General features: G+C 38.8%; 1 protein-coding gene across 31 annotated transcripts in view; it reads left to right on the top strand.

Annotated features, from left to right (window-relative positions):
- Positions 1-23,607, top strand: part of DLG2 (discs large MAGUK scaffold protein 2) — a 990,031-nt gene that overhangs the window by 919,668 nt on the left and 46,756 nt on the right. For all 31 annotated transcript variants that reach the window (XM_064719541.1, XM_064719525.1, XM_064719532.1 and 28 more), the window contains one exon: positions 18,953-19,129. In XM_064719541.1, coding sequence (XP_064575611.1) covers positions 18,953-19,129 — 177 coding nt within the window. The remainder of the gene's footprint in view (positions 1-18,952; positions 19,130-23,607) is intronic.

Genomic DNA, 23,607 nt, shown 5'->3' with positions numbered 1-23,607 from the left:
TACAGACCCATGTTACTGTTTTCTGTCAGCTAGAAGTTAATTACTTCATTTTTCACCCTGTCAATCATTTCTAGAGAGACAAGAACAAAGATATCTTTAGGGCATACAAGGCATATTTTTCTCCAAGTCATTTTTTTACATGAACATTATGATGATGTTTCTTTTATTTAGTTTATAATGAAGTGTAAGCAGAGGAAAATATTCCTTAGAACATTTCTTTAGATGTTGTTGCTGCAGCATTTATTAACATCCAATTATAAAGCTTTCTTTTCCCTAGAAAAGAAACCTTTTTCATAAGGTTCACAAAACAGTTTTTGGGAAATTTCTCTTCTGTTTATATCTTTATCCAAAGGCGAAGGGACCTAGTTTTGTACTGTGAGAATTTCTCTAAAAATGAGGGATACTTGGATTAACTGCAGAAAGAAATAAGGTACTGTATGAGGACATTAGATGTATTTAACAATTTGGTTAAAATCCTAATATTTCTGTGGTGGGTTAGCAAGATATGCATACATCCACAATCTTGTAAACTGAGCCATATTTATGCAGGTTGTTTTAATATTGTAGGCTCTGAGCCTTGTGCCAGTAAAATTCTGTAACAAACAAGCAAAATTTAGTTTTGCTTTGGAACACTGAATTATTCCATAACATTTGTGTTTTTCAGAGTATTCAGTGCTCTTAAATCTGGGATGTGTTTTCAATCCTTTCATTCAGTGTCATCATGGGACCATAGAAGAGCTTGGGTTGGAAGGGACCTTTAAAGGTCATCCAGTTCAATCGCCCTGCAATGAGCAGGGACATCTTCAGCTAGATGAGGTAGCTAATCCTGAAATACTACTTGATAGTGGAAATCCAAAAGATTACTCAAAATAATATTCAATAAAATCATTTAAACTGATTTGATTTAAAATTCTTAATAACTGTGCCAAGACTTTCAGATAAAAAACCCATGCCTTTAAATCTAAACATCAGAGGAAAGAAAAAGGGAAGGACATATTATGAAAGAAGTGTTTTGATAATAACATAAAAATAGTTGTATCTACCTCTCAATTAGCATTTCTCATATCTCTAAGCTTTCTCTAAAGGAACAACTAGGTGAAGAAACATATACTGACAATTACTTGCATAGCCTGAAGAAAATTACTGTCCCTAGGAGTGGATCTTGGCTGCCTGGTCTTGGCTGCCTATAGGCAGCTGTATCACATTACAAATGGGGTTTCAGCTTGAATTCCTTAGCTGGATTCAACAAATAAGGCAGGATATAAACATAAAAGTTGTCTTTCATGCAGGTTGTCACAAGCCAAAAAACAGCTGATTCGAGGTCTACAGCTCAAACACAAGCCCTGGTGCTGTAGGGTGGATGTGTGAAAGCAAACATGATCACCACACTCAGGTGGACCCCAAAGGTCCTTCCCAACTATTGTTCTGCTTCAAATAGCATCTGATGGCAGATCATCTGCAACTATTAAAATAGCTCTTGATGGATTTTTCTCTTTCTTGGAAGATTTTTTTAGATCTATTTGAGTTTTCAGAGTCCACAACACCTACTTGTGAATTGCATGCTGTATATCATCTGTTCGTGGCTAAGTTACACTTTTCTCCATTTCTTGGGAACAAGAATTCCCTATTCCTTCTTTCTTGAGACATGTCATTTCATTAATTTTATTATTCTATTTTCTTGGTCATCTCTTTTAAAGCTGAGGAGGCTTAGTCTGCGTAGTCTGTTTCTGTGAGAAAATTGCCCTTATTGGCCTTTTTGTTCCTTTTTGCCTTTTCCACATCCTCTTTGAGATGAAAGGATCAGGACTGTCTTAGAGGTGTGTGGGTGTCTGTATCATGGTATAATAACAATTATTTATCAATTTGTTTAAATGGCATTTACAAATTTGCCTTTTTCACTAATGCACTGAATACATGTTTTCCTAGAAAAATATTAAAGTCTCCAGCACTTCTGAGGTGAGCATTTGCTTATCCAGTGTGTATCAGTATGTAGATTGACTGAGGACTGATACTCCCTGGGCTTCCTTTTGCATTCATTCACTTGAATTCCACAGAATCGTGGAATAGTTTGGATTGGAAGGGAGCTTAAAGATCATCTAGTTCCAACACCCCTGACATGGATAAGGAGACCTTCCACTACACCAGGTTACCCAAAGCTACACACAACCAGAAATGTTTCACCTCCTCAGCACCTTCATCATAAAAAATTTCTCCCAATCTAAACCTGCCCTCTTTCCAATTAAACCCATTACCCCTTGCACGATAGCAACAGGCCCTGCTGAACAGTCTGTCCCCATCTTTCTTATAAGCCCCTTTCAGGTATTGAAGGGCCACCATGACAACTCCTTGAAGCGTTCTCTTCTCCAGGCTGGACAACCACAACTGCCACAGCCTGTCCTCACAGGAGGGGAACCCCAGTCTCTCCCCATCTTCATGGCCTCCTCTGGATTCACTGCAACAGCTCTTTGTTCTTCTCATGCTGGGGACCCCAGAGCTGCATGCAGCACTCCAGGTGGGTCTCATGAGAGCAGAGGGGCAGAATCCCCTCCCTCAAATTTGGTCACACTCCCTCACATCTGGTCACACTTCTGGTGATACAGCCCAGGACACAGTTGGCTTTCTGGGCTGTGAGTGCACATTGCCAGGTGGATCTGCAAGTGTTTTATCATCCAGTCACTGGACATCTTATAATTCTTTTGTAAATCTTCTGAGTCAATTTTTGGTTTTTCTACCCTTGATACTTCCATGTCTCTAGTAAATATTATTGCCTCATTTTTCATCACCTTTTCTAGATTACTTACAGGATCTAGTCCCTTGTGAAAATTCTTTATTAACCCTTTCTTTGTATGCTTTAAATACTTATGAATCCTTCACTCGCAGGTCACTAGTTTATATTAGTCTATACATTTCATGACATTTTGGTAAGGAAGTCTGTTGTAAGTTTTCTGGAAATTCACATGATATTCATGGTCAGTGAGATTTGTGTTCCTAAGGAAGTTAAGTAGATCTACCTGTTTCTCAAGTCAGATTTCATTTATTTGTCTCTCCCTTTAAAAAACTGGCTCAGTGTTTTCCATTTCCACTTTTGAGTCATTCATCTCATCCTGATAATTTATTGCTATTCATTTTATTGATTTGTTATTAAACTTTTTCTACTGACACATCAAGTGCAGATGGTTCCGTTGATTTGACAGGTCTGAAAGGCTCTTCTGTGGGTTCATCCTTAAACACATTCTGTAGTTGATTGTAAATAATTCATTTAACTTTATTGGTATGGCCTTTTCTTTCCTCAGCTCTCTTATTACACCCCAATGCCCTGTCTAATTGGTATTTAGTTTCTGAATGCTGCACAGACCTTACTGTAGTTATCCTCAGGATCCTCCCTCATGGCGAGGAAATGCCATCAATCCTTGTTTTGTAAAGAGAGAGGCAGGGCCCCAGAGAGACAGACACTTGGTAAGAGATGCTGAGTAATGAAACACTCAGGTTTGGAGTTCCTCAAAAATGTCTCCATCTCTGAGCACAGAACTCCCAAGGAGACGTCTCACTGACTGAAAGGTACCAGCTTGAAGGCAGGAGATGAATTTGGTGCCAGGGCCTGGATTCATGGCAGCAGGTACACTGACTGTTGAGATACCTACAGCAGCCAGTCAAAAAGGCTAAGGAGTGATGTGTGTGATGCTCTGACTGCTGCTGGTCTCTGTGATTCAGACCTGCAAGGCACTCCTTGCTGCCAGCCTTTTTTTCATGCCCACCTCCTGCTCTATCACTCCTTCAGGCTGATCATACAAGAGCTGCCAACAAGCATTTGAGGAGGTAGAAGAGTTTTCCAAAGATACTGACAGTGATGTTGTAAGGCCAAGAGTTTCTGTGGCCTGCTTTGCACCTTGGTTGTGACAGGATTTGAGGTGGCACATCCTCTCCTCAGTGTCCCCGCAGAGTGTGGCACTGCAGGGCCAGGCCTGCCCCGGTGACTGCTGCTCTCTGAACTGGGAGTGGGCCCACCCTGGGGCTTGGGCTCACCCTGGAGACTGGCTGGAAGCACAGACATCCCCACTGCAGCAGGCAGGAGATCCCTCGGCCTTGAGTAAAAGGGAGGAACAATACAAACTTAAAAACAAAGCAAGGAAATGAAAAATATCAACCCACCTCCCTAAGGACCAGTACTGCAATGGAACTGGTAATTAGTGGCAGTAAATTATTGCTACAGCTGTGGGAGGTACAAAGATTTTCAAAAGCAATCCTGCTACTGGGAAGATTTTTTTTTAAATTTTCCCTCAGAGGCAGTTGCATGCTGCAATGAGGCTTTGCTTAATAAAGGCCTTTCTGATAAAGAGCGTAGTGCCTGTATCTACCCTTTGAAAGGAGAGGCTCTTGCTATTTAGTTCAAAAAGGGGATTTTAAAATACAGAGTTTTGGGATCATAAGATGTGTTCAAAAAAAGACTGGATGTGGCACTTGGTGCCATGGTTTATTTGAGGTGTTAGGGCATGTGTTGGACTCGACCTTGAAGGTTTCTTCCAGCCTAGTCATTCTGTGAATTCTGTGTCACTTTGAATATAAATCAAGTTCCATACAGTCAATTTTTAAGGTGTTTTAAAATTAATTTTTATTTCATCACATTGTACCTTGTACTGACTTGCTTGTTTATATATATACTTTTTTTAATGAAAGTCATTCATTGCAATACAAAATCAGTCTCTTTAGTCTTTCCACTAGCTTGGTTCACTTTACAGTGTTTACTGACAGAACTGTAGGGGTACATTGTAGCTGTGGAAAACAAACATTTCCGACTTTCATGGAGAAACATGTATTTCCTTAGCTTAATGTTTGACAGGAAATAGTAGGTTAATGAGACAGAGACAGAAAGAAAACTATTTAAAATGTAGAATTTGCACTGCTAGTTGGATGATATATTAAACAAACAAATGGAAACTGATCCTGTAAGGCCAGAGTGGTGAATGGTAGAACTGGACATAGGGAAAATGTTTGGATATTTATGTATTAAAATGATTTAAGGAATACACACTTGCGAACCAAGTGCTTTGGTCAATTTATAGAGTTAAGGCAGATTCATTTCAAAGATGGTTTGAAACTCCTATTTCCACTATTTCTGTTTAGTGCAACCCAGTACTTTATGTGCTATAACAGCTTTCATGTTGCTGAAGTAATATTAATTAATCTTCACACACAGCCCTTGATAGAGGGACACAAGGGTCAAAATTTATTTCATATAACATTGACACATGCATGGAAACTTCACAGCTCCACAGTAATTGTCCCTCCCTGGCTTCTATGAGTTTCCCCAGCTCCCTGGGAAGTCTGGCAGTCTGTGGGTTGTCTGGGCAGCATTCTTGGTGCTGGGAATCACTCTCCCCAACTGACTGATGGGTGAGAGTCATCACCTGCATGCAGCGAAAACTGTCAGCAAACTGAAGAGTTCAACCCAGTTCTCCTTAATCCCCGTTTTCATAATTTTTCACCCACAGATATTTCTAGTGTTTGATTTCTTTTTCTAAATGGACTGCTTTATTTTTTTTTTTAAACATTGAACATTTTCCAAATCCTTTTACCTGTCAGCACTAATGCAAGCCATGCAGACAATTTCAGTTTCTCACCTTCTGTACCCACTCTCCACTCTAAAAGTAACATCAATTTTCTCTTGCAACTACCCTGGTTCATAAGAAAGGTGCATCTAGCTGTGTGTCCTTCCTGTGACAAGTGTCCTTTCTGTGGTGCTAGTTAATGGCAGATGTTTAGGGAGCTTATAGGGAGCAGGGCACATATGGTCTGATCCTCTCCCCGCTGTTCACCACAACCTCCTCCAAAGACAGCAACCTCGCTCAGCCCCTGAATAAATCACACACTAAATTGCATTGCTGTTTCCATGTTAGAAGTGAAAAAGTGAAGTAAGAAGGAAGTTCCTACAGCTTGTAAATGAGGTTACAAAATGCTAAAAATTCTAAGAATTGGTCCAGGCAAAAAACTTGTTGATGAATATTTCAGTCTTGTACACATCAAGTGAAAGAAAAACATCTCTTCAGTCACAGACATTTGTTTGTTCGCTTTCTTGCTTGTTTGTTTTTCCACAACTCCCTGGCATGTCAGAATAATAATAAAAAAAAAAGAACTTATTTTCGGTCCCTATTCTGTCATTCTGTAAGACTCAATTCATTTAAATGGCATGGGTTTTGTATAAGCAAATTCTAAATGACAGTGTAATTTATACTTCAGGCTTTTCTGACAAAATGTGTAGCTTCAATTGATGCTTCTATTGAAATCAAAAACATTTCACTCTTTGTGTTCAATTTACCCATCACAGCAATCAATATAGCCACTTTACCACATTTTCTGAGCACTTCACAATACCCTCTTTGTGTATTCTTATTTTGCCATTAGGAAAATGGACACCAAAGCAGAGAACTATTCACACCATATGTATCAGCCCATTTTTCTGATCTAATGTAAATACTTAGAATTATTCCTTTCCCATAGGTACTTAGCTCTCTCCATTACTCTCCAGGGAGTTCAGATTTCTCTAAGAATATCTGCATTGCACCTAATTTGTCTTCCCAAAATACAAAAAAAAGAAAGCCATCTCTACTGTAATTCCATGTCTATACCAGGAATGCCTACTCTGCCCAAGGATGGCTCAGCCACTCAGCGCACTGGAGCTCCCAAACCAGCTTCAAGTGATTCAAGTTTTTTGCAGTGTTGGTGAGTGATTCTGAAGACCACCTGAAATTGTACACAGCTTGAGCATCTCTGTACCATCCTCAGTTACCTTCACCAAGGCACTCTTAAGCAAAGTGAAGTATTCTTGTCCTCTACAGAAAGTGCTCTCAGACACCAAAGTATAATTTTATGCAGAATATATATTAAAAATTCTTGATATTCCCAAAGTGATAAATATGGTCCAAACTCCTATGTCTGACTGTGTTTTATACTTCAGTCCTTCTATAGATATAATAGGTAGGTAATTTAGTTTGAAGGAGATCATTCTGATGTTGCAAGTCCAGCGCCCCTCTCAAAACATGGCCAGGTTCAAAATTACTTCAAATTGCTCAGGACCTTGTCCAGGTGAGTTGCTAGTATCTCCCAGAATTTCAGAACCTCTGTGCTGCCTGCACCAAGGCTCACCATCCTCCTGGTGAGATTCTGTCCTCTCCCACGTGTTCAGAGCAGCTCCATGGGTGAGGAACTGATCCCCAAATAATGCAAATGTGAACATGGTCCAATGCAGTCCCTTATTCCTACATGATTTTACCAAGGACTGGTTTTTTTTTAGAGAAGTTATTGTTTGTTTTCTCTTTTGGGAGTATGGGATTTGCTCCTGCCTCTTACAGTGGAAACAAGACTTGACCTCATGCATCTTCCTTGTTAAGGACAAGGTTAGTTTTTCTTTTGGAGGCTTTTATTCCACTGAAGTGGAATGGAATGAAAGACAATATTTTAGTTGGAAAGGACCTGAAGGGTTCATCTAGTCCAAAAGCCCGACCAGTTCAGGGCTGAACACAAATTAAAGTATGTTTTTGACGGCATTGTTTCTTAAACACTGACATTGACCAGCTCTCAAGGAAGCCTCATCCAATACCTCAGCAGGGCCAGCAAGCACAATAATATTGAGGAAATCTTTGGATCAGCTTATGGTTAACATGACACACGAAGACATGCTTATAAATTCATCTCTTCTACAACTTTCCCAGCTACAAAACCTTTTTGTAGGGGCACTATTCAATGTCTTTAAAATAGAGAGGAAAGATGCCAGCATAACCTATAAGCCAGTGAAGGAGTTACTGTTCATTTATAGCTGTCAGAGACATAAACTGGGATTTTTTACCATTTTTGCCTCAGTCTTGTGTTTCCTGCACACCCATATCTAACATTAACCAGCTTGACACATTCATTTGGCTCAGGCTTAGGAAATGGTAGTGGTTTATGATGTTCCAAACTGAGTTTTACATCCTGAAATGTGCAGTTAATTTCCTTAAAACAAATTCATAGAAATTATTATCCTAGGAGGAGTATTAGAAAAGCAACTGCACCTGTGAATTATTTTCTAGTACATAGAGTGTGTCATGGCATAGTTAGGTCTAAGTACATGTGATCTGTTTGAAATTGGTCAGATTACTCAAATGCTGAACAAAATTTGGCTTAGGAGCCTGACTCAAAAGATGGCAAGCTTCACTTTGCCAAAACTTAAGCTTTTAAACATAGCTTTTAATGAATATTTCCCATGGAAATTAAATTGCTGAATGGAAGTAAGGATTCGTGGTTGTTCTCTTTTTTGGTTTTTGGTTTTGGTTTTGGTTTTGTTTTTTTTTTGTTTTGTTTTGTTTTTTTTTTTCTGCAGCACAGAGGAATGTCTTAAAATCCAGGTAAACTTAAGCCAGTATAGATAGAAATTTGTAATGGGAGGGGCAGAGGGGGAAGAACAATCTGATTTTCCTGGAAGATTTGTTTTTAGGCTTTTTATTGCCACAAGACTCAATTCAAATAAACATAATAAAAGGAGAGGTCCCATTTTGGTTGTTCAAGTCAGAAATTATATAGAGAATGAGGAGTATCAGTATAGACAACTCCATCAAAACTCTTAGCTTCATTCATGGCAGCAGGAACTTATCATGGTTCCTGGTTCCTCCTAGCACCATCCAGAAGCAAGCAAGCAAAGCGCTTCTGTTACTGCACCAGACCTTCATCTTGTCAGCCTCAGGGCAGCTTAAGGCAAATTCTGTCAGTCTTAAAGCTGCTTAGGGTAATGTTTTCAGAGTGACTTAGCAAATCAAAGTCTAATCTTCATTGAAAGTCTACAAAACCCTGTCTCAGATGTGCTTAATTTACCTTTAAAAATGGGATGCACGAACTTCTGAAGTTACCTTTAATCCTGCTTTTGAGCACATGTGAGCCTGGGCTCCCAGGGAGGAGGGTGTGGATAATGCAATGGAGTGAATGAGGAATTGCAGGGAGCTCAGTGCAGTGTGCAGGGAGTTGTGGGAAAACAAACCTAATTTTTTGTTTCACAGAGAGAAGATAAGAATTTTAGTGTCACCCTCTTGCAGCTTTATTTCAAAAATGCTGAAACTGATATTGCTGCTGTTAAATGTTTTGGGTAATGGTGGTCAATCAGCAATTTTAAAGTCAGAGTACATTTCTAAAGAAAATTGACAACCAGACACACAGTGAGACCAACAAATCTAATAATTAAGAAGTAAGTCACATTGTTTTGACACTGATGAGGTGACACCAAAGACTATTATTTTAATTTTTAATTTTTGTTTGTTTCTGCTTTTGAATATTCTGACATCTTATTTTCAAGCTTTTTTTTCTGTGAAGAGCATACACTAGTGAAAACTGATGTTGAATTATTCATTTGACTCAAGATGGAGATTTATAAAAAATATCACCTACTAGAAAACATTCTACCCAATTACAGAATAAAACTTCACAGGATAAATCTCTTTGTGGTAAGTGTTGACAGACAGGAGTTCAAGGAATCCACTGGCTGACCAAATAGAATTGGTCGACCAAATAAAACATCTCATAGTTGCTGTTCTTCCAGGCAAACTTTCTCTGTTACTTCTGTTACAGTTTAAACAATTTCAGTCGAGTTCACCTCAGGCCTTGATTCACGTGTGGCATTGATTTTTCTAGAGTTCCACCTTAAAAATCTGACATCTTTAGAGATTTCATGTTTGGCCTTATGAAACAGAAGTTATGTAGAGACATCTGACCTTTGTACCATAAAAATTCATCTTTAGATTTCAATTGCATTTGGACTGTTACAAAATTACTCTTCTTCAAAAGTCATCCTTTAAAGAGATAAAGTTAAATCCAGAAATTAATTACATTGCTTCCAATTGAAGTCTATGCAAAACCCAAAGAAAGGACTCATTCTATAGGCAACCTCCTCTTGCTGACTGAGTAAACTCTTAATGAGTTCCTCAAGTTTTGACCTAGACATGAAGGTTTTCATGATTTTTCAAACAGCTGCATTCAGCAGAGTTTATGGATTTAGTACATTTCTCCACATTAGGCAGGATAATTAATTTCCATAATAATTTTCAGTGTTTTTCTACAGTATAGCTCCTGTTTGAATGGGGTTTCTCATTATCTCAGCAGAACCTACTCAGTCAACACAATAAAATGGAAATCCAAATTGTGACTCTTTCACTGTCAAAGGACAGCATGAAGGCCAAGCAGAAACCATTCGTGAGAAAGAGCTGTTGCAAACAAATATCTTGACTTTTCTTTCCATAATGCACTCTCTCCTCAGAGCAGCCAATGTTCTATCTCATTAATACTTTCTCTGAGTTTTGCTTGTCTGCGCTTTTTCACAGCTAGAGAACAATATTTTTTTCCAATAGCAGTTTCTAAAGGCTGGAGTATAAACAGATTTATTATGATATTAACAAATTATTATGATATATTATGATTCATTATGTTACAATCACCTCCATGATCAAAAAGTCTGTAGAGTTCCTCACTTCTTAAAACAGAAGTAAGAATATTCAGAGTGACAAGGCTCCAATGTTGATTTATCAGGAGAAAAAAAAAATAATCCATTTTGCTGACAAAATTGTCTGAATTGTGGCTGATGGGATGTTTTCTAGTAGTAGAGGCATTGTGCTTAGTCCATCTCTTACAAGTCTTTCTGTCGTCATTATGTTCAAATTGTACAAATCATAAATGTGGATCATTTTTTCATAGGAAGGCTTTGTCTTACTTAACTTCTGCAGATGTCTAATATTCTCTTCTAAAAAGAAAAAAACAAAAGAAACCATCATATATCTGACTGGTAATAATAATTATGTTACCAGTGGGGTTCTCTTTGTGTGCTGAAAATTTCCTTTTGATTATAAATCAGTGGAAGCACAATTAATTATGTGGGCAGCCTGGCCACAATGGAATTTTAAAAGCTGCCAACAGACTCGGGTCATGATTAGGTCTAAGAGAAAGCAAATGCAAGCTAGAGCGTATCTGAGAAAACAGCCTAAAAAAACCCAGCTACCCAAAGCAGATCTTCAAGTTCTCTTGCAATAGTTAGAACTACTGCAGACCAATTAGTAAAAAATATCTAAATCCAGTGCTTTCTTGCAGTGTATTCTCTAGTGGTAGGAAGACGCATTTGGGTGCAGGGAGGTATGGGGGTAGCTACAGGCTGTGCTAACAGAGTCATAATTTTCCCTTTCAGTTTCATTGCCTTTGAAAGAAATACCTGGTTTTCTTTTATGTTTTGTTTTATTTTGTTATATTTTACTTTCTTTTTTCCTGGGGAAAAAAATCCCTAAATTAATATTCTTGGACAGCAAATAAGTTATTATATATGAGAGAGAATGACTTTCTGGCTCAATCCCTGCAACCCACAGGTTGCAATTTCAGGGGAATTACCCGGTAGTTTAGAGTATCCCTGATTTGACATCCAGCCACATTTCCTTTCTGGATATGGATAATCTTAAATCTGTGTTGAGAAACTGCACTTGATGCCTCAGAGAGAAACCAGAGTTGCAGTCAAGCAGCAGCTTCACTTAGTCTGTATGGAGAAGAAAAAAATCAAACCAAATAATAAAACAGATTTCACATCATTTTGGTGCATAATGCACAGGCCAGGTCAAGGTCAGTCAAAAATTATCTCATTTCTTTCGAAGAAACAAACCTGGCATAAGTTTTGAGTTTGCTGTGAAATCTGCATCTCATGCACAAGTTTGGCGTTTACTGTGAAATTTCAGCTTCTTCAGGGGTGCTGAAGAAGCCTTCCAGAATCAACTACAGATCTCCTCTGGAGTTTATCAAAATGCCTAAGGCTAAATTTAATCTGTTCAGACCCAAGGTGATCTCCCCATTTTAAAGGAAACCTCAAAGCTGAGGATCTGGACTACTCTGAGTCCAGTGCAGACGTATTTAAAAGCTTCTGCTTACCACAGATGAAACTGGCTGCCAGATTTTCCTAGTCAGTAAATTATGGTAAGGTAAGCATATGCTCCCAGCTTGGTTTCAGATGCTTGCAAGCAGAAGGGGGAATTCTATTTGGGTCTTTTATGCCCTGAAAAATGCCAAAGAAACAAAAAGTACCTTCCTTGAAAGGAATTCTCTTTGTGCAGGCACAAGAGAAAGAATGAAGGAATTTCACTTTCTCAAGCCACCTTACAAATCCTGCTGGGAGGGGTTAAAGCCAGGCAAACCTGGGAATAATATTATTTCTGTCCACAACTGAAAGACTGAAGTGTCAGTCCTTGCTCACTGTGAGATATTTTGCCTCTAACACAGAATGTGTATGCTGTGGCGTAGCAAGACCAGAAAAGTGCAACATTTACATTCTGAAAATGTTGACTTACATTTTTCTGTACAAATTTTGCAGAACTCATTTCCTGCACAGAATATGAGCACTTGCTAAAAACTGAAAAAAAGCCTGTCGGCAACATAGAGATTGGCTCATAAGAGCTGACATTAAACATCATGCTTGGATCTCCAAAATGAGCAGAATATTCCCCAAGGACAAATGGCAGTCCTCTTTCCTGATAAACATCATAAAGAAAATATATCCCTCATCTTCGTGAAATTTTTCTGGAACTAACTGCTGCTGTCTCCAATCCTCTTTTTCATTGAGATCCATGACATAACACTCTGCCAAGTTCCCACTAGGAGGAAAAGAGTAAGGAATTACTTGGACTGAATGGAGAAAATGTTGAATGAAGTAATATGGTAGCAAGTGGAAAAGGCTTGGATGCAAATGTGCAATGGGATTTGCTGCAGTGGAGGTGCCTTAGGAGCAACTATGCTAACACCCTGAAATTCACGTTGACTGGGAGCGTGCCCCATGGCTCTGGGCCTAAACCTACCCTCTCACTAATTTAAAGGCATTTCTCCTTATCCTGTTTCTACATGCGCTTGTTATAAGTCCCTCTCCAGCTTACTTGTAGTCTCTAAGGTGGTGGAAGATTATAATAGTCTCATTGGAGCCTTCTCCAGGCTGAGCAACCACAATTCTCTCAGCCTGTGTTCATAGCAGAAGTGCCCCAGATCTCTGATTATCTTTGTGACCCCCTCTGGACTCACTCCTTCAGGTCTACATCCTTCTGGTGGGGCTCCACAGCTGGACACAGCACTCCTGTCCACCTTATGTGTATCCAAACTGTTGCTGGGAATGGGCCCTGATCAGTGCTAACTTCCAAAGGGAACCTGGCAACCGTGTTCTACTGCTGCACTGTCATGACTGATTTTGGTAACCCAAACTGCCAGTACTGTCCCTCTCAGCCTGACAAGGCTGAGGGGGTGGGCTTCATGAAGAGTCTCAATATCATTAAGATAGGGAAAAAAAAGAAGAAAGCAAAAAATAGAATAAGGGGGAGGGGAATAAAACTAAAAAAGTAAAAGAAAAATAAGGCAAAGAAAAGGAAAAAGCAGGAATCATTGTATCTATGAGTGACAGGTCAAACATTCAGACATATTTTGTTAAAACTACATTATTGTAGTGTACTCCTAATAAAAGCTGTTCTTCCCAACAGGTTCCCCTGTCCACCCTCTCAGCAGAGGTGACAATGTATGACAATTATCTTTTGCACAGGGGCTCCTGAAGCAGCCTCCAGTCTCAGCAAGCAGCATCTCAGAGCTTCCCAAACCTCCCAAGGAGGGAGAAACCTTTTTTGTTTGCTCTACACATAGGATTTACCAGTTCAGCTTCTCCAGATGGAAACAGAGCAGGGAGGAGAAGCTGAAAGTCTTTATTGGTTAGCCAGTATGTGAAGTTTAACCCTTTTAATAGCATCTTAATTGCCTTGCAATGGCTGCTTCGATCAGAGAGCCGCTGTGCTCGCTGTTGTAGCTATAGCAATGAATTACATTAGCGTTTCTTTCATCTTCTTCTAATTTTTTTCTTCAAGCTGAGCCTGCAAGTGGGTGGAAATGCATTTATTACTGAGTGCAGAAAAGACAGCTATGAAGCTTGGGGTCTGATTCTGACTATGATGCTGAGTTGCTGTCTAAAACCAAGCGAATGATTAAACCTCCCTGCACTGGATTTCCCCATCTGTAAAAAAAAGAATAGGGCAGGGGTAGGATAGATGTGGTGAGTGAGGAGAATAACATCTATCTCCCTTAGGATGATGCTATAAAACCTGATGTCCAAGAATCTCTGTTCAAAGAGAGAAATATCCTTTAGTGGTGCATATGCAGATATGCTGGCAGATCACAGGAGAGTTAGGACTATTTACAGCAGCTGAAAATCTCTCTTGCTGAATGTTGTTGTCGTTTCATAATCAAGTGAATAGCAAAGAGCAGTCTGTAAATTTATGTGCAAACTCCCATCTGTGCCAGAAGAAGAAGAAGAAAGTAATTTCAGAGATGCAAATAAAGCTGCCACCTGAACTGTACGAAATTACTGGCCATTGATACGGGAGTGGAAGATTTTGGGGTTTTGCACTGAACATATAGAAGCATTCAGTAAAATATATTCCTGTGTTGTAAATGCAGGTATATCCCTTGCTTTGTCAGGAAGATTATGAAGACTACTAACAGTAGTGTTTACAGCATTAGCTGAGAAAGCTAAGAAGTTTGTCTGTTAAATTCCCTTTTTTGCTAAGGGATTAGCAAGATCACTTAGTCTTTCTGTACCCTATTTTTTCACATTACAACTGCTGGTGACAATATAACATTGTGGATGTCAATAGGTTGTCATAAAAGGGATTGCACTAGGAATTTATTTTCTGTTTTGTTACAGCTAACGTATTTTCTTTGTCAAACATTTATTCCTCTAGCTTCAAAAATAGGTGTTATTAGGAATAGAAATTTACTGCACAAGGCAGCTTAGCTTTTGAAAATGCCTCAAATAATGAAGTATTTATTCTAAGTGGAAGAAAAAAAAGATACCCCAGTTTTGGTCACCTTCATGCCATGTAGACACCTCACTGCATGTTACACACTATATTACAGCTTGGGGAAGTCAGTATTTTAATTTCAAACAATTTTTTAGCAGTCATTTCAATGCTGTTGTGAAATGCTTGTCTCATGTGTTACGGTGATGTGGCTGCCTAAAAATGATTAAGAAGCACCCAAGCACAAAAATAAAACCTGTTAGGTTCTGTCCAAATTGCTGCTGGGATTAGTCTAGTGTAATGATCGCTTCTGAAGTCTGGAATAACATCAGGGGAGCAAGCCTCACATATTCTTACTGCCTTTCATGGCAGTACTTGGCATTTGAATGACACTTTTCACTTTCAAGATATTAAACAGTTTTCCTTAAACTAAGGCAAGAACTGAGAACTGAGAAAAAAATAACTTAGGTGTTCATGAATCTTTGGTGCATATACCTGATGCTTTTGATATTCACACCAATTCCCATTGCTGTTTTTGTAATAAGGGAACTAAGCTGACCAAATCATTATTTCATCACATCTGTTAAACTGGTTAGTAGCAAGCTCTGTTACCTGTTCCAGTATTTTAGCCACATCTCATAGTAGTCACTGGGTTTAGTGTATTTGTAACTTCAAAATACATTCTCTATCCTGTGTAACCCAAGGTCCTGTTTGTGAAATGCACTGTCTAGAAGATACTGAACAGGAGTTTTCTGATTCTGGTTTGATCACAATATTGGTGACAGCTCTGAAGTGGAAGTTAAATAATTCAAACTGAATTTCCTTTGTTATAAAATATTGACTACCCCATTTCAAAAGTAGACCAAGTCAGCTGACTTGGTAAAAAAGCTTTACTGACACAGAGAAAACTCTTGGTTTTGTCCTATAGGATGCAAAGAAAGCTCAACAGTGGATGCAAGCAGCTAACTGAGCATATAAAACACCTGAAAGAACAGTGCTTTAGAATGCACTTTTATAAGTTGTGAAGAAAAAAATGAGCTGTTAGTGTTCAAGACTGTTAGATAAATGTCATTAAAATGTTTTAAGGTTATTGAGATTATTATTCTTTAATACTGCAGTAAAAGACGCTAAAAATTATTTACAGCTCAGTGCTCTGAAGAACTGCCCAAGCAACCCAGGAAGAAGCAGCCTCAGCCAGATGAAAGCATATAGTCATATTAGCAAGTTCAGAAAGCTCACTAGCTCTGCTGAGCAGCCCCTCCACTATCTGCAATATTGTGCTTGTATTTTGGGGAGACACCTCTAGTTCATCACAGAGAGAGAGAGGCACTGTGACATGTCTTCTTGGTTTAGCCCCTCTGGATAATTTGAATAACCCTGTTTCTATTAAACATCTCATTTTGGAAGAGCACTTGTCTGTTCCTGATGGTGCTGATCCTCCTCTAGCTGAAATGATGGTGCTCATCTCTCAGAGAGGGCTGCTAGGCGCTCTGTGCAAGTATGAGTTTCTTGTTGGACTGTGTTCCTTATGTCTTCCTCTCAACTCATAATATTCAGCAAAGGTGCTGCTACTTTTTAACTTTTCTTCGGATATTCTCCCTGGCATGACAGAACCAATCTAAGCTGTCTAACATACCCCTTAGTGTGTTATCCTGGTGAAGAAGCTTGCACAAAATAACTAGACTTTGCTGAGAGCTCACCTTGGCTCTGATGAAAGTTTCAGTGCTTGCAGATGGTATCCTGTAAGACTTGGATGTCATTGTCTAAAAACATGAAAGGGCAAAGAAAACAAGGCATCTTTTTCTGGCTGTTCTGCCCAGTTCCTTTACCAAACAAGAGGTCTGGCTACATTCATTTTGTGTCACTTCAGTTGACACTCAACAGATGCAGAGGTGTTATTTTTGTATACATCTTCAAAACCAAGCCAAAATAGTGCCGAACTGTGTGATGTTCATCAGGTGGAAAATTAGAAATGGCATGTCAGTCTCTTAAAGGGACTAGATTTTGCAACCTAAAGTGCCCTCTTAGCCTGAGGTGGTGGGGATGAGTGTGCCCAGGTCTCTCTATAGCCCAAAGTAGTCAACAATGCCTGGAGTAAAGATCTCCACATACTTTATAGCAGGGCCAACAGCCAACCAGCAAAAGTATGTTTTAGAGTGCCAGAAATGTTATCAAAGGTGTAAGCTCAAATACAGCTGTTACCAAGACCTGGCTCTTAATTTGAAATGTTTAGGAAAGATCACTGAAGTCAGCTCTCATGTAATTTTCATTTGCTAATGGAGTAATCAACATCTGTAGAGCATCAGCCACAAAATCTTTCATTCAATGAAAAGTGTGCTCAAAAAGTCTCTTGTCTGAGATCTGTAATCTCATTTTAATTAGCAATGCACATGATTACTCCAATCAAAGCAAGTCAGAGGCAAACATTGCCATCTGCATTCATCGTTAACATCAGCCAGCACGATGACAGACTCATTTTAAGTCAATATGTGGGCTCTGAGGTGCAAATGTCTGTTCAAGGACAAAGAATATTGTCCTACTTTCTAGTCCTTAACTTTTGAAACACAACCTTCATTTTAGAACTTGCTGAATATGGAGCATTTCCAGTTTGGCATCAGGGAATGTTTTGCATCTGGGATGTGAGAGTCTTGCTTATTCCCTGTAACAGAAGATATTTTCCCTTGTTTTGAGTGACTTAATTATGCCTGGAATCCGGATTGTATGATCTCTGCCCAGTATCCAGCATGGCCAACTGTCTGGTTAGGGGCTTTGAGCTGTTGAACAACTTCCATGGCAAGGTGCACAATTAATCCATGAATTTTTAAGACTATTCAATACGTTGGTAAAACTCTGACCACTGCCTGCTGCCAAGGGCAATGCCCACAGGATGATGTGTTGTGTGCCTGTTTGTATATGCATTGCCAATTCCAGGGATCTGGTGTGATCACTTCATTAAGGATAGGTGTCTAATGACACTTAGCTGCTTCTGGATTTATGAGCTTCTTCATCAGATGTCCTCACAGGAGGCTGTACTTGAGAAGCAGCAGATGACCTGGTACCAGTAAGAGTCCTTTATGAATGTAAATATTTAATAAGATATAGTCATGTTTTTAAAATAACTTCTCCACTGCTAAGCCATTAAATTTTTCCAAAGGGTACTTGCATTCCAAGAACATTTACCAAAAAAGGAACAAGCATAAGTAAGCTTATGGATTATGTAAAATGCAGCAGTGTTCATCCTCAAAGGGAATTATCTGGGCATTTCTGAAGATGTTAGTACATGACTTTAAACTCTTTAAAAGAAGACATATTTCAAGTAGCATTCTCCCTCCTCCTGAACCAGATTTGCCATCCACAGTTGGTGCATATGAGAGCTTTAAATTATTTTGGTTGCATAGTCACAATTTTGATAACTTATTTTAAAGTTCTCCACCTTATGAGAAGTAGCTTTAGGTGGTTTATATCTATCCATAAAACTGCTACAATCATTCTTTGCAATTACACTAAAATGCACAGCAATTAATTACATCAAATCCTTCTCACAAAAGTGTTTACCAGTGAAAAGATTGCCATGGCTTTCTTTCTGACAATGAAAGAGTAGGAATTATTAGACACTTCTTGGAATTTAACTGATGTAACACCTCTGCAGCCAGGATTATGATCATATTATTTTCCCTATAGGAAATAAACATCAGTTCTTTACAGGTATGATCTTTAAACAATATTTTACATGTGAAAAATATTCTCAAGTATTTTTTTTTGTGTACAAAACCAAGATCTGGATTTTTAGCTAGGTAAGTCCAGTGAGTGACCTGCACTTGCTGGGATTTATGTGCAGGGTCTTACTCTCAGAAAGAGGGATACATCTACCCTGGTGCAGGTGCCAGGCATAGGACTCGAAAGCATAGGCTGAAATTGGAATCAGATTTTACCATTCACTTCCTCTTACAGGAAAAAGGAAAAAAAAAAAAAAAAGAAAAGACTTCTGTAGAGACTAACTTGGCAGTGGAAAGAGTTTTCCTCCAAGTAGGACCTTTCCCCTTGGAAAAGGTTACCTGTGACATAAGATATGATTAATTGCTCAGAAGTAAATGTACCCAGACTGATATAATAACCTGCCTTCATATCTTTGTTTGCTTTCACAGAGCCATGTTTGACTATGACAAGAGCAAAGACAGTGGCCTCCCAAGCCAAGGACTGAGTTTCAAGTATGGAGACATCCTTCACGTCATCAATGCCTCCGATGATGAATGGTGGCAGGCGAGGAGGGTCACTCTGGAGGGGGACAGTGAGGAGATGGGAGTTATACCCAGCAAGAGGAGGTGAGTGCTGCCTCCTCCTTCTTACCTCCTTGGCCATTATCTCAAATTTATTTTTTCTTTTGCAAAGATGGGGTACAACAATCTACTGAAAAACTGGAGGCAGTAAAGAAAAATCCCACAGGTATTTCAAAATTGGGAAGACAGTTTTTGCTGTGAGATTTAAAGCATTCATGTTCTTTATAATTGTGCTGAAAAGAAACTCAGAAGGTGACTCAATTACCAGTAACTTCATAAAGAAAGGGGAAAAGAAGGAGAGAAGAAGGAGAGATCACCGTCTACTAAAGAGCTTTTGCAAAAAAAAAAGGAATAACCAGAACCCGAGTCGGAGAATTCGCTCTGAATTTGAAGTGGAGCACATGTTTTAATGTCAGGGTGATTAGCCATTGCATCAAACTGCTGAAGGATGTAATGAATGGCTTGACATTTTCAAATCAAGACTGTATGTCTTTCTTTTTAGAGGGTAAAGCATTAAACCTCTCAGCCTGTGTGATGTGAAATATGGTGCTAAATTATATAATGGTCATCTTTGGCTTCAAAGTCTGTTAATTTAATCTCTGCCTCCCTGGAAACTGATGGATAAGCAATATCACAGTAAATTTTTCATATAATGTAAATGAAGGCACATTCAGCTGCTCTCCAAGCTAAATCTGAAACTTTTGTGTCTATGATGGATTTGTAGTGCTTGTCTGAGAGAGAACAGATATCTGAATCTCCTTCATTGTTTGTATTGTTTGTTCTGCCTAGGTGCTTTTGTAAAATTGGCCACAAGTCTCTGATAGTATCAGAACTAGCACACAAAGCAGTATTACCTCCTGGCTCTGTTGATAGTTGCTATAAAAAGGTCAAGAACTGAAAGGGTAGGAGGAAAATTAAATCCGTCAAAACATATTACATTTCTCTTTTGCAGCAATGCCGTCATACTGAATATAAACTTTCTATTCCTAGCTATTTCAGCTTTAGCACTAGTGTAAAAATGATCATGACCATTTTTTTATAGAGGGGAAATGGGATGCTTGGTGCTCCCTTGAGCATCTGCTGCTGTTTCAAGAGAATTGGCCAAGGTACTAATAGAGCTCATGATATTCATTGTTCTGAATCATGTAAAAGTAAACTAAAAGGCCATCAAATACCTTGTTGACATGAGCCCTGAAAAAACATTAATTTCTCTAATGATCGTGTTTGAATAGCATCCACACCTGGTTTATCAGCTAAGAGCCATTTTGGTGTTGTGTAATAGACAGAAATAAAAGGCTAGGTTGTAAGGTTAGGTTATAAGTTTCAAGATGGAAAATATGCCCATCAACCAGACTTAGTCTCTAGATATTGAAAAAGGAATACTTGCCTGCTATTCATTGCTACAGTAAATACTGCTGTAATTACATGATTGGATTGTACATGGGAAGAGAGAAGAGTTTATTTAATGTGATAGTAAGTTAAGTGCACAGAGCTCACTCCTGTGTGGTGCCTAATATGAAAAGGTGCAAAAAGCTGTCATACATATTAAAACAACTGCAGAGGAAAAAAGGACAAAGCTAATTAAGATGTGGAACTGAATATCCCATGAAGTAGAAAGGTGGTGTGTGCCTAAAGCTTATTGGGTTACCCACGCAGTGGTGTTTTCAAGGGCAAAAGATAGAGGTTCTCTAGTCAAGGTCAGACATATAAGAGAGCCTTGGAATAAGATGTGGCTTAGGAAACGCTGGGAGAAAATAGAATAAATTTTAAAAAGGAAAAAAAAAGACTGTATGAAAATAGTTGGTTAAAACCTAAAAATAAGAGTCTTGAATTTTAAAAGATTCAGGTACAGTTACCATGCTCTCCACTTGTCATCCTTATTCTTCACTAGTGAAGCTGAGTGGCCTGGAAAAATCAATGGCATCTGATTTTCTGTCTGCATGAATGTAATGATACACCTGAGCTGGAGTGGGAGGAGGTTGCTGTTATTTCATAAAAGGTTTCAGTTGTACAGTATTTTTTTCCAATGCACTGAAAAGTGAGGAGTGTTTCCTTTCTGTGGGTTCTGGATGATTCCTCAGTGCCTGAGACTGATGTGCTCTTGCCAGCACCTTCCGCAGTCATTTACGCCACCCAAGGGCAGGATGAGCAATCAGTGCACACAGGGCTGAGTTACAGAGAGTAAAGCTAATCACACTCACCAGATTGTGCTAATTCAGAGTTCAATTTCCTCTGCAGGTGTGGGTTATTGACTGTAAGAGGATTAATCTAAAACAGAGTACTCCTGGAATTCATTTGACCAAATATAGGCAGCTACAGCATGGAAATCCTCATTTAATCTGTTGGCTCCAGGATGCCATGTCTCCTATAGTTTATATGGGATTATTTCTATAAGCAATGCTTTGTATATAATGCAGCATATGTTATATATAGTAGTAAAACATTGTGATAGAGAGAAAGAAAGGAAGGAAGGAAAATAAGAACATCTGTAGGTGTTGTTTGCCTTGTCCTGCAAGCAAAACTGGCCATGATGTTGTAAATTGAAGAATTTAATATTTGTCCTATAGTTTTCAATCCCCAATTCATTTCTGTTCTTTGTGTGTGTGTGTGTGTGTGTGTGTGTGTGTTGGGTGCTTCAGGGGGTTATGCTGGGAAGGGTTTTATTTTCTGTTTAGATTCCTTTTTCTGTTTGTGGAATGGTATCCTATGGTACTGTAACTTTATTTTTTGCACTTTTGGTCAGTGAGAGGCTATACAGATCCAGGTTGAGTCTTTTAGCTATCTGCTTTACTTCTGCCCTACTTCCCTTGACTTCTGTCCAGCAACAACTAAGATGCAATTCCTGCATTTCCCATAAGTGAAATCATTGTGGAATAGCTCTGAAAACCAGTGACCACTTCAACTTTATATATATCTATATATCTATATATTTATATATCTATATATCTATATGTGTGTGTGTGTGTGTACAAATAGATATGTATGTAAACAGACATATTTATTCTTTGAGATGCTGTGTAATGGTAATTGCTGTAATTGCTTTCTATGTGTTTAGGTCTTTTATATTTTACAGTAGAGCCCATCATACAATGACATTTCAGCATGAGCTAATTAGAGCAATTGGGAATGGTTAATCAAGACTCCTTACTCTTTTTCTCCTCTATGACTTATGTGCTATACCAGCAAAAAAAAATAATAATTTAGAATTACAGGGGAGCTGCCACTCATTAGTCTCTCCAGGTTGTTGGATACATTACCTCTTAGTGATTTGATAGAGTTTGAAAACTTTTTTGTCATTAGATTTCAGTGCTTCTGCCAACATGTGGACTTGTTGCCTTATTTATGGTTAAATTTCCAAGTCAGGCTTTAAGAGAGAGTTTTGGAGGGCAATAATGCAGCTGGAGCGGTGTTACTGAAAGAAGCAGCCCAAAGAAGTGAGGGAGGCCCCAAGTTTCTCCACTGATACATGCAAGGACCAAGTTTCATGGAGCAGTGAGACAATGACCTCTGTGCAGATTAAAGAAAATTAAATTCTAAGTATCCTGCCGTTCTTAAATAGAATTGCAACCATTTCTACACCTGAAAACAACATTTTGTTCATTTGTCAGTGTGTATTTATTGTCTGACTATAGCTGTTCTCCACCACAGGTCTGCATAGCTAGTTGGTAGAAACCAAATGCAATGACATACAGTTGGTGTGGTATTATATCATGTTGGTGTTCGGAAGCACAGGACTTCAGCACGAGAGGCTGCAAACCACTTCACTTGTGGTTTAACCATCACCAAATAGTTATTATATAGTATTCATTAATCAACATTTCAGGCCAAATTTCTCTTGGTTCCACTTCTGCCCAAAAGATTTATCCAAGCTATGTTTTAGGTGACAGCACAATTATATCAGGCAGGATCTCCAAGGTGAGGGGACATAACCACCAGCCTGGGCACTATGGCTACATGTGTGAAGTGCTCCTTTATCATCAAAAATTGCTATTTATACTCGAATGACCGACAGAATTAGATTTACACTAATCTAGAACTAGATTTACTACACCATTTTTTTTTTAACATTTGGATAGATAAATTGATTGATTGATTGATTTAGAGTTTCCACATAATCTGTGCTTTTACCATGAGAATTTTTATTTGCCTCATTGCCCTTCTTATTATCCATTTAAAAAAAAATAAATCAGCTCCCTATAAAAGAGCAGCAGCAAGCTGAGCAGCCCATGTCCAAGATTCCCTCCCTATAGAAACACTCACATTACTTAAAGGAAATTTTAAAAATGCATTAAACCAACATGCATAAATAAGAGTGTATTTCGTTTCTAGACAGACGCACTAATTCAATAGTAAATAGATTTTATTTTGCTGTAGCATTGATTTTACACCTCCAGTTCTTTTCCCTTTTTCCTTGCTGAGTCTCTGCACAGAGACAAGCTCCTACATTGCAAGCCCTCCACAACAGCAACCTCCCACCTCATGAATGTCAAGCCTCAGTATTTTCTGTGTGTGTGTGTATATCT

This window comes from Zonotrichia leucophrys, chromosome 1 (genome assembly GCF_028769735.1).
Source record: "Zonotrichia leucophrys gambelii isolate GWCS_2022_RI chromosome 1, RI_Zleu_2.0, whole genome shotgun sequence".
NCBI lineage: Eukaryota > Metazoa > Chordata > Aves > Passeriformes > Passerellidae > Zonotrichia > Zonotrichia leucophrys.
This window is presented reverse-complemented; position numbering and strand designations above follow the sequence as displayed.